Source organism: Quercus robur, chromosome 5 (assembly GCF_932294415.1).
Source record: "Quercus robur chromosome 5, dhQueRobu3.1, whole genome shotgun sequence".
NCBI lineage: Eukaryota > Viridiplantae > Streptophyta > Magnoliopsida > Fagales > Fagaceae > Quercus > Quercus robur.
Window position 1 is genome coordinate 22,384,579 of NC_065538.1, and position 13,444 is coordinate 22,398,022.

General features: G+C 32.6%; 2 protein-coding genes across 3 annotated transcripts in view; both read right to left on the minus strand.

Annotated features, from left to right (window-relative positions):
• LOC126727986 (receptor-like protein EIX2) overlaps positions 1-13,444 on the minus strand; it is a 40,554-nt gene that overhangs the window by 12,094 nt on the left and 15,016 nt on the right. The gene's annotated exons all lie outside the window — the stretch shown is intronic.
• LOC126725518 (receptor-like protein EIX2) lies at positions 505-5,692 on the minus strand. Of its 2 annotated transcripts, XM_050430290.1 has the most exons (3): positions 5,057-5,600; positions 2,374-3,010; positions 505-712 (listed from the first exon to the last, which is right to left on the minus strand). In XM_050430290.1, exons 1-2 carry the CDS (start codon positions 5,358-5,360, stop codon positions 2,415-2,417), a joined length of 900 nt encoding a protein of 299 aa, XP_050286247.1. In that variant the 5' UTR covers positions 5,361-5,600; the 3' UTR covers positions 505-712; positions 2,374-2,414. The 2 variants fall into 2 exon arrangements, 1 of the variants encoding a protein (XP_050286247.1); XR_007655476.1 differs by lacking the exon at positions 2,374-3,010 and having other exon boundaries at positions 5,057-5,692.

The window sequence follows — 13,444 nt, forward strand, 5'->3', positions numbered from 1 at the left end:
TTTAGCAGCAATTAAGCAGACAGTATAACAAGCTGTCTTCCTCTAAATCAATTAGAAACAACAAACCTGAGAGTAGAAATATGTTCACAAAATGTTTCTGCAACCTCCCATTTGATGCATGTATGCAAACAGATAAAAGTTGCCCTCCTATAATTATGTCAGACTAACCTTGAGAGACAATAAGATGCAGACACCAAGATGTTTTTCCTATATTGGGATTATTTCGGATTTTACATGTTGGGACACGGCATTTTAATTTTAATTTTAATTTTAAATCCGCCCCAATTGTGGGATGTAATTTTTTTGAGAAATTATGTGGGATGTATTTCTTGCTTGATTGAAACTTTCCTCTTTGATGTATTCCTGGAAACCAAAACTCCCTACAGTCAATTGCTGCATAGTCATGCCACAGTTAACACCACTTCACCCTAGTCATGCCACAGTTCTATGGTGCCTCCACCATGAGTCCGCCGGAAAATGTAAATTACAAAATAGCATCGAAAGTTAATAAAGTACTTCCATAAATGAAGTCCAAAATATAATAAAGATATTACAAGTCCAAGGGCCAAGCTCCGTAATCATAATAACAATACTATTATTACAATTCCAAATTTCATAATAATAACAACAATTGTCCATTGATGGGTCATCCTTTGCACTCCTGGTGGATATCCATATTCATGATACCTTCAGGGAGATCATCCAATTGCGACTACATCAAAACATGAGTTCAAAAATAATTTAGCAAAAACATTTTAAATACTACTAAATATTCAAAAATTAAATGGCACATGTCTGTGTCTCACAAAATCAACATGAACCATTAATAGTAGAATATACAGTTCACATTCAACATATCAACGATATTCTATTTTAAAGGTTCTTTTTAGTTATCCATCTATGAACTCAATCTTCTGAAACCAATATTAAAAAAATAATAAATAATAATATCACAATCCATGCTTTACTCATGTCTTTTATTAAACTATATCCTCAATAACAGTATAGTAAAAAAAAAACATATTCTCACAAATACTTCAAGGTTCCAGGTACAAACATTGATTAACTATTTGCCTTGTCTAAGCTTAACAGCTTAACACACTTAACAAAAACATTTTAATCTCTGAGTGAAAAAAAAAAAAAAAAAAAAAAAAAAAAAAAAAGAAAAACCAAAGGAGAATGTCTATTAAGACTGGATCCCATTCTATGAAATATGAATGAACTGAATATCCCTTCAATTTTCTGGATCCCAGCCAATGTATGAAAAGAATCTAACAAAACCCTCTTTAATTTTATGCTCAGACATTACAAATATAACAGTAAAAATTACAAATTAAAGTCCAAACCAGTTTTGAGGTAAACATTTTCCTAAAAGAATCATATTCGAAAATATCAAACCTACACATTACGTCATTCTTTCAAGCTACATACATTATCTTAACCATCAAGTGAACAGTTGAAGAAAACAACTATACATAAAAATTTCAAGACTGTTTCTTTTCTTTTTTTGTTTTTGATTTTTTGAGATGGTATAAAAAATTTAAGCCTTGATGCAACCAATCCATGACTTTGTAAAGATGAAGAGGATACTGGAAACCACATAGCAGCTTGCTTTTTATAAATGACAAAATCATGACACATATTAGGCATTGAGATGAGAATACAACTTTTCAGCTCAAACACACATGTTAATTGACTAAGGATGTTTCTCACAAAGAAAACACAAGCCAACGGCTTCAATAAAAATTAACACCAATGCTCATTTTAAGACAGGGCATTAAACAAAACTTATGCTTTGTTTTTTCGGGTAAGTATTTGACTGACCTTATATTGAATAATAATTACATTTGAAACTGAAAAATTCTTCAAAGATTTTAACCTTTGACGTATATTTTGGCTGTCGGCATACTGAGCCAGAGATAGGCATGGGTTCGTACTATTGAACACACATTTATCCCACTGGCGAAACATATCAACCACAATCTTCATTATTATTCTAAAGGCAAGAAAAAATAGACTGAAAGAGTTTAGACACGTAATAGTCTCTAAAATAGAAGTTGACAATATAGATGATCAAACATATCACCTACACAACCAAAAGAAAATCATAAATCCAAACAGAGAATGAATCAAAAAAAAAATTCAAAACAGTCTTCGACATCTTATCCCAAATATCCACATAAACTTCAAATTAATCAATCAAAACCCCATAATCCAAAAATCTAAACCTAGAAACCAAAAGAAAAAGAACACGGGCAAATCATCAAACAGGCCAACTACAAAGGAAAATAATTTTATAACAACCAAAAACCCAAAGAGAAAAACAAAGAATAAATTTTTTCTACTTAAGATCTTGTAGAAATCCATACATACCTCAATTACGAACTAAAAGTCTTTCCATCTACAGACTTCAATTATTCCAACCCAAATTTTCTTTTCAAATGAACTACTTTCAATGCAATTATAAGTGATATCCTATCTTTGATGTCATCACAGAATTGAAAATACCAATGCCTCCATGACTTCTTCACTAGTAAGGTGCAACAAACACTCCAAAATCCCACAACAAACCCAAGTCCGATGCTAACATAGAACCATAACCTTTCATAGTCATCTCCATCCTGTTTGTTATCAACACTGCTGCTGGTAATAGTTGGGCCATCAAATGTTTCATCTCCTGGACACTTGGTTGGAAGGGGAGACCCACACAATGAAGGGTTGCCCTTGTATATGGATGCATCATTTAGTGTTTGGAGCTGATTACCAGATGGGATTTTTCCTACCAAGTTGTTAAAAGACAGGTTCAAGTGTGCCAAGAAAGTCAAAGAAGATAGACTTTTAGGAATCGGACCAGAAAGACTATTTTTAGAGAGATCAAGCGTTTCAAGCCGCCACAAGTGTCCAATATCCTGAGGAATGTTTCCAGTCAGATGATTATTTGACAAGTTCACTGTACCCAATTCTATGAGGCGTGATAGTTCGTTGGGAATTTCTCCCGTCAAATGATTCCCTGAAAGATCAATGCTACTAACAAACTCAAGAATTCTACCATATAAAAGCTCTTGTCCTTTTGTCACTAAAATTGTTTCCTCCTGATATTCACTGCCAACACCAAAGTAACTATTGTTGTAGCCATAAATCAAAGCAGTCAAATTGCCCAAACAATCTGGAATGCCACCATAAAGATTGTTTTGTGCAAGATCTAGGATGTGAAGACTTGGAAGGTTGCACCATTGTCGAGGAATGATTCCACTAAATAGATTTGAACGTAAGCATAGCATTAAGATTTGCAATCCTATCCATGATGGAAGGTTCCCTGAGAGATAATTTCCACCAAGATCAATGCTCCAAAGAGAACAATTTCTCAACGAAGAAGGAATTTCTCCATAAAGATTGTTGTTGCTCAACACTAATACTTCAAGGGAATTTAGGAAACCCATTGAGTTTGGAATTTTTCCAGATAGGTTGTTATATGCAATATCCACAACCATTAGGAATTTTGAATCATTCCAATGATGGGGAAGCTCCCCTGAAAGCTGATTTTTCCCAAGGGAAAGTATTTCAAGAAATTCTATTTTTGGTATGGACAAGGGAATTGTACCAAAAAGGTGATTCTTTGAAAGATCTAATATTTGCAACTTTGGCATTAGATCACCAATATTTGACGGGATAGGGCCTGAAAATAAATTGCTTTCAAGATACAGTACGGCTACATTTGGAAATACTAAGTGTTGTGGAAACTTCCCGTTGAGCTGGTTTTTTGATAGATCCAAGAGAGTGAGTTGAGAAGATATCTTAGAGAACCAACCCTCAGGTATAGCTCCTGAGATTCCGACGTTCCTAAGGGTGACTTCTGTAAGCTCACGCTGAACTTGAAGCCATATAGGAAATTTGGAGCCAATATAACAACTTGCTAGTTTAAGATATTTGAGCTTGAAAGGAGGAACCCAGTCGTATGTCACATTGAAAATTAGAGATTGGCTTTTATCAATTGTTACTGCAAAATATTCTAGTCTTGTGAGATTCATCAAATGAGCTTCTGTTATGACACCTTCCCAGGAATTCAATTCAAGATTCAAACTGACTAGCTTTGAGAGCTGTCCAAGACTTACGGGTATGGTTCCATTCATCTCATTATTATAGAGGGAAAATAGTTGCAAGGATGACAAGTTGCCAATAGAAGATGGAATTGAACCCGAAAAAGAGTTGTAACCGAGAAAGAGGTTGGTCAAGCTTCCAAGCCTCCCCAATGAATCAGGAATTTTCCCTGCCAACCAGTTAGAACTCAAATCTAGGGACTCCATGCTATTGTTCAAGGAGGTTGAGAAATTACCTAAGAAACTATCAATACTGCCATTAAAATTGTTCCTTGAAAGATCTAGAGTCTTCAATTTGCAAAAAATTCCAAAGAAGCTTGGCAATTGACCACTGATTTTATGATTTCCACCCAAATCTAGGTCCTCAATATTTCTTAGGTTCACAAAATCGTATGGAATGGTACCTTGTAAAGCATTACCACCAAGATCAAGTTTTGTGAGGCTGGTAAGATTAAACAACCACCGAGGTATGGAAGAGTTAAATTGGTTGAATGATAAATCAAGGACAGAAAGAGAGGTGAAATTAACAAACGGAAGGGAAAGAGGAAGGCTTTCAAGCTTACAAGAAGATAAATGTAACTCAAGAAGGGAAGGAAGCGTATTAACTGCTTGCAACCAATCTGCTCCGACACCACTGAAACTCACTTCCGTCATATCTAGGTACTTCAAAGAAGAGAGACTTGACAACCAATCCATATTTCTGGAAGAGAGTGGCGAGAAGTAATACAAAAAGTTTGAAGGAAAGTAGCCATCGTATTTAAGGTCAAGAAGTATCAAGCTCGACAAATTGCCAAGATGAGGAGGAATTCGCCCAGAAAAGGATGCGTAAGAGAGATTGAGATATATCAAGTTCTCTAGCATGCCAAAAAATTCAGGAATTTGAATTCCTATAAAATCATTCGCGCTTAGATCCAGGTAATTTAAATATTTCAAGTGAATCAAAGAAGCATTTATCTTACCACCTAGGCCCGCATTCCGAAGGTCAAGTTTGGTAACATGAAATGATTTGTTGTTGCACTCTATGCCTCTCCATTGGCAGCAATCTTCGCTAACCCAAGAAGAAAGCCTAGCTGAAGGATCAGTGAGGCCTTTCTTGAAGCTGAGAAGGGCTTCTCTTTCGGTGTGGATGCATTTGACATTAGTGTGAACTTCACTGCATGAACTGAGTTTGATTATCCCCAAAGGGGAAGACGCAAACATGGACAGTAGAAGAAATAGCATAGTAAGATTACTCATGGAGTTTATCTCGAAACTGAAATCCATGCTGCTAAAAATGTGTCTTGAGGGATTTTTATGAAACGAAAGCCATGTTCGAGGATGGATATTAATCGGTGGGATCACTGATTTTACAACCACAGAACAGAATGGTCTGGTCAATGATGAAAGTTTTTCCACAAGAATTGTTTTTTTTTTTTTTTTTTTTTTTTGGACAAACAAGACAAAACTTCATTCAAACTTAATGGAAACTATTGTCCACCAGTACAAGTTGTTGCACATCATGGGGTATGTCATCATATCAAACCTGACTGTGGGAGTACTTGGCTAGCTTTGCCAATTTGTCAGCTACAGCATTCCCACCATGAATAAAGAAAGAGTTCTACTAATATGTGCCCTAAAATAAAATGTGTCAAAAAGACTCAAAACACAAAACCAAGGTTCACATCGTCAATAATATGACCAAAAGAAGTAAGACACGTAGAGTCAGGTTTGGCCTTATGCGTGCGGTTTGGTTTAAAGATTTTTTGACTTGAAATAGCCCTGGCCATTTGATAAATCATTGGTTTAGGGTTTAGGGTTTAGGTGCCGTTTGGATTCAGCGTTATCCGCTGAATCCAAGCTGCGTTTTTTTTTTTTTTTTTTTTTTCTCTCTTTTTTTCTCACTTCATGTGTTCCAGGGACAATAAGCACTGTAGCGTACTATAGCAGTACTGTAGCAGCACTGTTTATCACTGTTCACGTACTAAAAAATATTAAAAATGGGTCCCATGATACTATTCATACATTTAAAAATTATTTTGCTACAGTACTTTCAATTTTCAGTTTTCAGTTTCAGCAACAATAAGTTCAATCCAAACAGACCTTAAGGTTTAGTTATTTTTTTTTCTTTTTCTTTTTTAATAGACACCATTGGTTTTTTTTTTTTTTTTTCCTTATTCCAGGCTCCAGCTAGCATCTGTAATGCTCGAATGTGCGCGTAATATTTTGACTTCAGATGATTATAGTCATTCGAATAGTATAAAATATTATCGCGTTGGCAATGACCTTACCCCAATTATTTGGGGTGTTGGCCACAATTTTTTAGGTTGATATGTTTTGGTGTTTTGATAGATTGATTCTCCATTATATGTCCTCTCCTCTTATATCATTGTTTTGATTTTAGTTTGGGTTAATCGGTAGTTGTTTTTGAAGTGGAAATTTGAATTTATATCATAATATACTCTATTTTTCATGGAAATTTGATGTTTCACATTATGCGCGAATACTTTTTAATTTCAAATTAGAATTCTTTTCTATTTTTATATTTTCTTTTCATAATAAAAATGATAATAAATCTGTCCCAAATTACATCACAAAACTAATTAGTATGATATAAACTTCGATAATTTTTTTTTTTAATCTGAAGGCGAAATGTATATCGTTTACCATTTTTTTTTTTTTAAGATAATACAATGCCATTTACACCCACAATTTTTGTAAAATGTTTCTACATGCCAATTTTAATGTGTGAGGTAAGAAAGTAACTTTCTACTATGGGAAAAATTATTCAATACAACTGGGAGGGCCATGTCAACAGTGCCTAGCAGCCCTCTTACCAATAAATGCTACAATATGTTAAAAAAATATATTTTATTAGAGTCACAAAGAAGAAATGGAAGAACCCTTGATTTTGAGAGGGCAGAACTTGGACATAGAAAAGAAAGCAATTGGAATATATGGCCTTCTAACACCATTGTTGAACGCTTAGAAGCTCTGTCATCTTAATTCATATTAAAAAAAAACAAAAAACAAAAAACAAAAAACAAAACAAAAAAAAAAAACAAAAAAAGTTATCCTACAAGTTGTTTCTAACTATTGACTGATTTGCTTTACAAATGTTAAAAAAAAAAAATTACTATTTAAACTAAAAAAATAAATTTAAAGGAACAATAGACTTTATTTCGAAAACTGATTAATTGATTATAAAATTTATAAATAAGAATTAAAAGTACAAAACACAATCATGCCCTACTATTGAAAAAAATTGAAGCATGCTCCCAAGCGCCCAAATATTATATAAGGCAAATAAAAAAGATATAATTCTAAAAGATCTTATACAATTTTTAAAATTCATATAAATAACTTTAGGTTAACTAATAACAATTTTTTTTCTCAAATCATTTAAATTATAAACCTTACATTTAAAATTTCAAATACAATTCTAATAGTTCATGCTAATAAGGGGAAAAAATTATTTCATTTATTTGTGTGCAATATGATACATTAATATCAATGAAAAGGTAAAAAAATTCAAAAAGACCAACAAAGAATAGATAAAAATATGTGGAATATAGGTTGAAGGTTGACAAAATAGTATATATATTGCCAAAGTGAGATACCCATCAAATCAAAATTTCCAAAGCCCATAAGAAGTTCTTCCCATATCCAATCACAACCCCCAAAAAACTCACGATTATCTCTGACCTCCACATCATAACCACAACTCATTGTCACTCAAAATCAAAACTGCAAGACCTATACTCTAGTTTTAGCCAACTTATACAAGTTAGCTAGGGTGAGATGGGATAGCCTGATAAGGTTAGACATGTGTAGTTGATGGTAGAAGCTAAAGGACATTCTTCCCAGTTTGGAGAATCTCATATGTGTATTTGAATTGGGATAACGTAAAGGGCTATTAGTAGGTATATATAAAGAAGCAGAAGCGCAAGAGGTGAAAACCTTAAGTGTGTGCGTGTTTGTGCACGCGTGTGTGTGTTTGAGAGAGAGAGAGAGAGAGAGAGAGAGAGAGAGCCTTAAAACAATGAACCAAAGATAACTAAAAGATCATATCTTTTATTATGAGACAATGTTCAAGGAAAGTGCCACATATAACAAGACTTCATGGCTCATGCTCTCCCACGTGAGATCTCTCATATTCATATATATATATATATATATATATTCATTTAAGTGTGTCAACCAAATGCTCGAGTAATTGATTATTACAAAGTATATCGCTTATGACTTTGGTTTCATTTTGATTTTAATTAAGAAAATTATTATTTTGTGAGGGACTTTGATTTTCATCACCACTAGCTAAAAGGATTCTTAAAATCCCCAAATTTTGTAGCATAAATAATTTATTACTAAAAAAACTATATAATTTCAAGACTACAATATTTGCTTAATTAGGATTTGACATTTCTTATTTGTCTTGTAAAAGTTATGATATAAAAAATATTTGAAAGATAGATTTCTATTTTTAATTGGACTTTATTAGGTTTTTTTTTTTTTTTTTGCTGAATAATTGGACTTTTTTAGTTAATTTTTCTATTTTTACTAATTTAATGTATTTATTTATATTTTAAATAATTATGAAATTAATTATAATGTAATCATGGTTCGATCTTAAAACCTTAAACCTCTCATTTTCAGTGTAAGATTAAACATTTCACTAACTCCTTATCTTCCATATTAACTCTTATATCTTTATAATTATGGTGTCATATTAATTCATTTTAATTAAATATTAAAATGCTACACCACATTCCTTTTTTCATATGTCCCACATTTGTTATCACTCACTACTCTCTTATAATCATATAACGACTGACATTAATCGCAGTTATTACTGCCTATCATGTGCCCCTAGAGTGTATCGTTTCATTTAAATAATCATGTGCCTCTCTTTTGCGTAGTTAAATGAATCACGGCCTACTGTTTACAGGCTTTTTTATTTTTTTTATTTTTTATTTTCTGGGCTTAGAGCAACCACATCAGTTAGTGTATTTTACACACCTATTTTTATACTAAAACCCTACTTTTTCTATTTTATACATCTATTTTTACAAAACACCCACAACTCCGATCAGGCAAGACCCGATCAAGCATCGATCTCCCTAGCTCCGATCCACAAGCACCGATCCACAAGCACCAATCAGATCCGACTAGATCAGATTTAACCGAGATCTCCCTAGCTCCGATCCACAAGCATTGACCAGATCTCCCTAGCTCCGATCCATAAGGACCAATCAGATCTGAGATCTCCCTAGCTCCGATTAAGCAAGACCCATACCCACGAGCTCCAATCGTTCCAGTTAAGCACCGATCGTTCCGATCAAGCACCGATTTGTCTCTTTGTTGTTTTTCCATGTTGGTTTGTTTGTGTGTGGGTTTGTTAGTGTAACTTTGTTGTTTGTCAGATCTATCTCTCTTTTTTTTTTTTTTTAGCAAGAAGTGTATCTCTGTGTGGATGTATTTGTGTGGATGTGTTTGTGTGCATCTAAAGAAAAAGCAGAAGATGAGGAGAGGAGAAGTTACTGAATTTGTTGAGCACTGAGAAGAGAGAGAAAAAAAGGAGCAAACATGAAATTAATAAAATAATAAATGAACAAGCTACGTGTATATTTACACGGTTACTGCAGCTCATGTGGAGATATGCATATTTTTATACACTTTTAGAAGCATTGATATAGAATATTTTTGAGGCAAAATGTATAAAAGTGGTATTTTATTTCGATGGATGTTCTTAGTGTTGATTTTCTAGCCAACGTTCAGCTGCCACACTGAGAGTATTTTATGGGCTTATTTTGCGTTCCTTCACTAAAATTAATATTTGGCCCAGCATTTCCAATTAATAAAATTCTTTCAATTTTCTTTAAAGGCATTTATCAATGTCATAATGATGTAGGTGGAAACAAGAATGTGGAATCAGCTACATAGTGATACCAAAGGTAACTGTGAACCCAAAAGACGTTTGGTTCTAGACCATATAGAATTCACATGCGGAATCCAAATTATCATAGTTCATTCTCTTGATCCCTCTATCCTTGATATGATATACGGTTTCGTGAAGATCATTGAAGTAACTGACAGGGAAAGAGGTTGTGTTTCCGCTCTCTTCTTCATCATCCTCAAAAAGTAGACACTACCGGTACCACAACACAAATGAGATTCTCTTCCTTTGCGCTTTGTATCTCTCTCCATTCTGAAATTTCTCATATTTTCTTATTCTTGTCACTGTTTCCGATTTACCTTTTTTCATTTTTTTTTTTTTTTTAACTTAAAGTAGTACTTTGACTTTTTTTTAAGCCAAAAGTTCTCTTCAGAATACATTAAAAACCATACACATATTTCCAAAAGCTCAAAAGCAACAGTAGATAATATTAATATGATATATTTTACTAATTTACTTCTTAAAAAATACTATTAAATAAAATTTTACTGATTTACTCCCAACTACGTGTCTTTTCTCCTTCTATTCTGTATTTTTTTTAATTAAATCGGTAAATATATTACATAACATATGAACAAAAGATATATTATTATTATTATAAAAAAATATGATTAATTATTTGAAACTATTTATATGCATTGAATGATTGTGGCATTATATTTATAATTTTATTTTAAACCATGAAAAAGTCATGGACACAACTATTATACCACAATTCCTACCATATTCTTAATATATATGACTATGAATGATGAAGAAAAGGTAATGAGTACTTTATATGTAAGTAATTGTTAATAAATTACAATCATTGTAACAAAAATTGTCATGTGGTTGTAAAATAATTGTTAAAATATTATTGATTGTATACATATTGTATATACATAGGAAAAAAAAACAATAATAATCATCTCATTTTTTAGCCGTCCCCCCAAAGATTAATTTCTAGCTTGGCCACTGCACATGACGGATTAAGTTGTAGAGAAAGAGTGGTATAAAATCTGCAACATAGAATAGTTATGACAAAAATTGTCAAAGATTATATTTGGTAAAAATGAGCTTGATTAACTAATCAAAGAGATTACAACAGCTTTATATACTAGCTGATATAAGCAAATAATAGAATAAACTATACTAACCAACTAAATAATTCTCTAACTAACTCTTACACGTGCTAAGTGTGTATCAACTAATAGATTATCTAAAACTAATCTAAGCTACAAGTAACAATCATAAGAAAAACTACAGTCGTTTATCTCCTTCTTCTAGCTTGCAGTTCATCTTGTGCTCTATTTCTCTGGTTGAACACTTCTTTTTATTGCCATCATTCTGATGAAATTATGACATTTTATGCGGTATTAGAATCACTCAAAAAACTTTTGTGTATGGACTTTATCGAATGAACCTCACGTAAGTCATGACCCCTTTTTCACTCAGCAAAGACTAGCATTTTCCACATTGAACAATCATGGCAACCGAGGGTCATTGCGTGCAAATGAGACTAAAAGGCCTGCAAGGCTGCAATAGATGCTAGCTACAATGCCATAGAGTTAGAATTTTAAATAGGAGAGGGATTCTTTTTAGGAGTTTATGTGTCGGGTGTTGTGGGGTCTTAAAATACTTTATGGATCAATAGTGTATTTTGTCTAATATTTTACTTAACCAATGACTTTGACCTAATAAAGGGAAATTGTTTTAGGACTTTGCATGCTAACAAAGCTCCAAGTCTCTTTCTCAATTTTAGATGTAAGTAAATGGCAAAAGAATAAAATGCCAAAGTAATGCTTATAACTGTCTGGTTATTTTTATGCTTCTTCCTACCAAAATAAAAAAAAAAAAAAAAAAAAAAAAAAAGAAATTGTGAAGATAAAAGTATCAACTAAGTAAAACAATTGCCTTGATGAGACTACCAATATATATATATATATATATATTAAGGAGAAATTACACTTTACCACCTTAAACTAGACATCATATTATACTTTGCACCATATACTATTCGAATGCACACTTTGCACCTTGTTTTCCTGTTAAGTTAGACAGAAATAAATAACACATGACTTACACATGATTGTTGCTTATATGACACACTGTATAAAAACCAAAACACCCTTTGCTTGTTAAAGCTCTATTTGCCTCTATGGAAAATACCTAGAAAAGTTTTCAATGAAAAACTGGGTTTAATAAAATTATTTAAGGAAGAAAATAGTAATTCATGGTGTGGAGAAGCATTTGTGTTTGTAAGAATTAAGAGGGAAAGGAAAAGAAAGTGCTTTTAGAATATGCTCAAGAAAACCCAGCCTTGAATTCTTTGGTATTTTCCTTGTTCCCTGGGAAATTAATCCGGCTTTTCATTTTTATTTTTTTTTTGACAAAGAAGACAAAAAATTTAAAAAGGAAAGCTAAAATTTAGAGAAAGTGGATGTTTGCAACAAATAAAAAGGAAGTTAGGCTTTTTGTTTGTTATTAAACTCTGCATTTGGAGTTGTTGGAACTTGGAAGGAGCTATGGTTATTGTATAGTGAAGAAAGTAGTATTGAATGACTTTACCCTTACGGTTTTCATCCATTTTTTTTTTTTTTTTTTGTTGTTGTAAATATTCTTACCATTTTGGTTGATGAGGAGTTCATCTCTATAGTTGATGAAAGCAAGAGACTTGGACTAGGGGAGCGAAGCGAGAGACAAAGAGACTGTGGGGAAGAAGATGCATAACAATGAGGGAACATATCAATTTAAAAGATAGTTATTAAGGGAGAATTTGATCTTTTGATTATTGCAACTATCATTTGACTTGCATATGAGTCTAAATTCTGTTTAAATTAACAGTTAATTAAACGGTGAGGTGCAAAGTGTGATACGTGTGATAGTTTAAGGGGCAAAGTGTGTATTCAAATAGATTAGGGTGCAAAGTGTAATTTGGTGTATAATTTAGGGTGGTAAAATGTAATTATAGAAAAGATGCTCATAAACTCTAGTCAAAATCAGCTCATGCCAAGTATGTAAAAACTAAGCAACTATTCCAAATGAACCATGCGGATCAACTTTTCCCAATGGATATGTTAGTGTGATGACTACGTGGCACAATCTAATCCATTGAAGATTGAACCATGCACAGTTTTTTTTCCAATCCAATGTACACAGAGAATAACTTTGTGTGAGATTGGATGGCAAGATTTGGGCACATAGATTTAGATTTGAAAAATTCACCATAGAATTTGAAATAACTTCTAAGGCCATAGATTTTTAGAAATCCATAAGATATGTTTTAATATTTAGATTTGAAATTTAGGCATTTTAAATTCATCACTTTAAAATTCAAATTCAAATATCCATTGACAATCTTGATATTTTTACACATCAGTTATGTCCGAAAAATGGTAAAATCTATACATGCATGAACTTATAAAAAATATTAAAT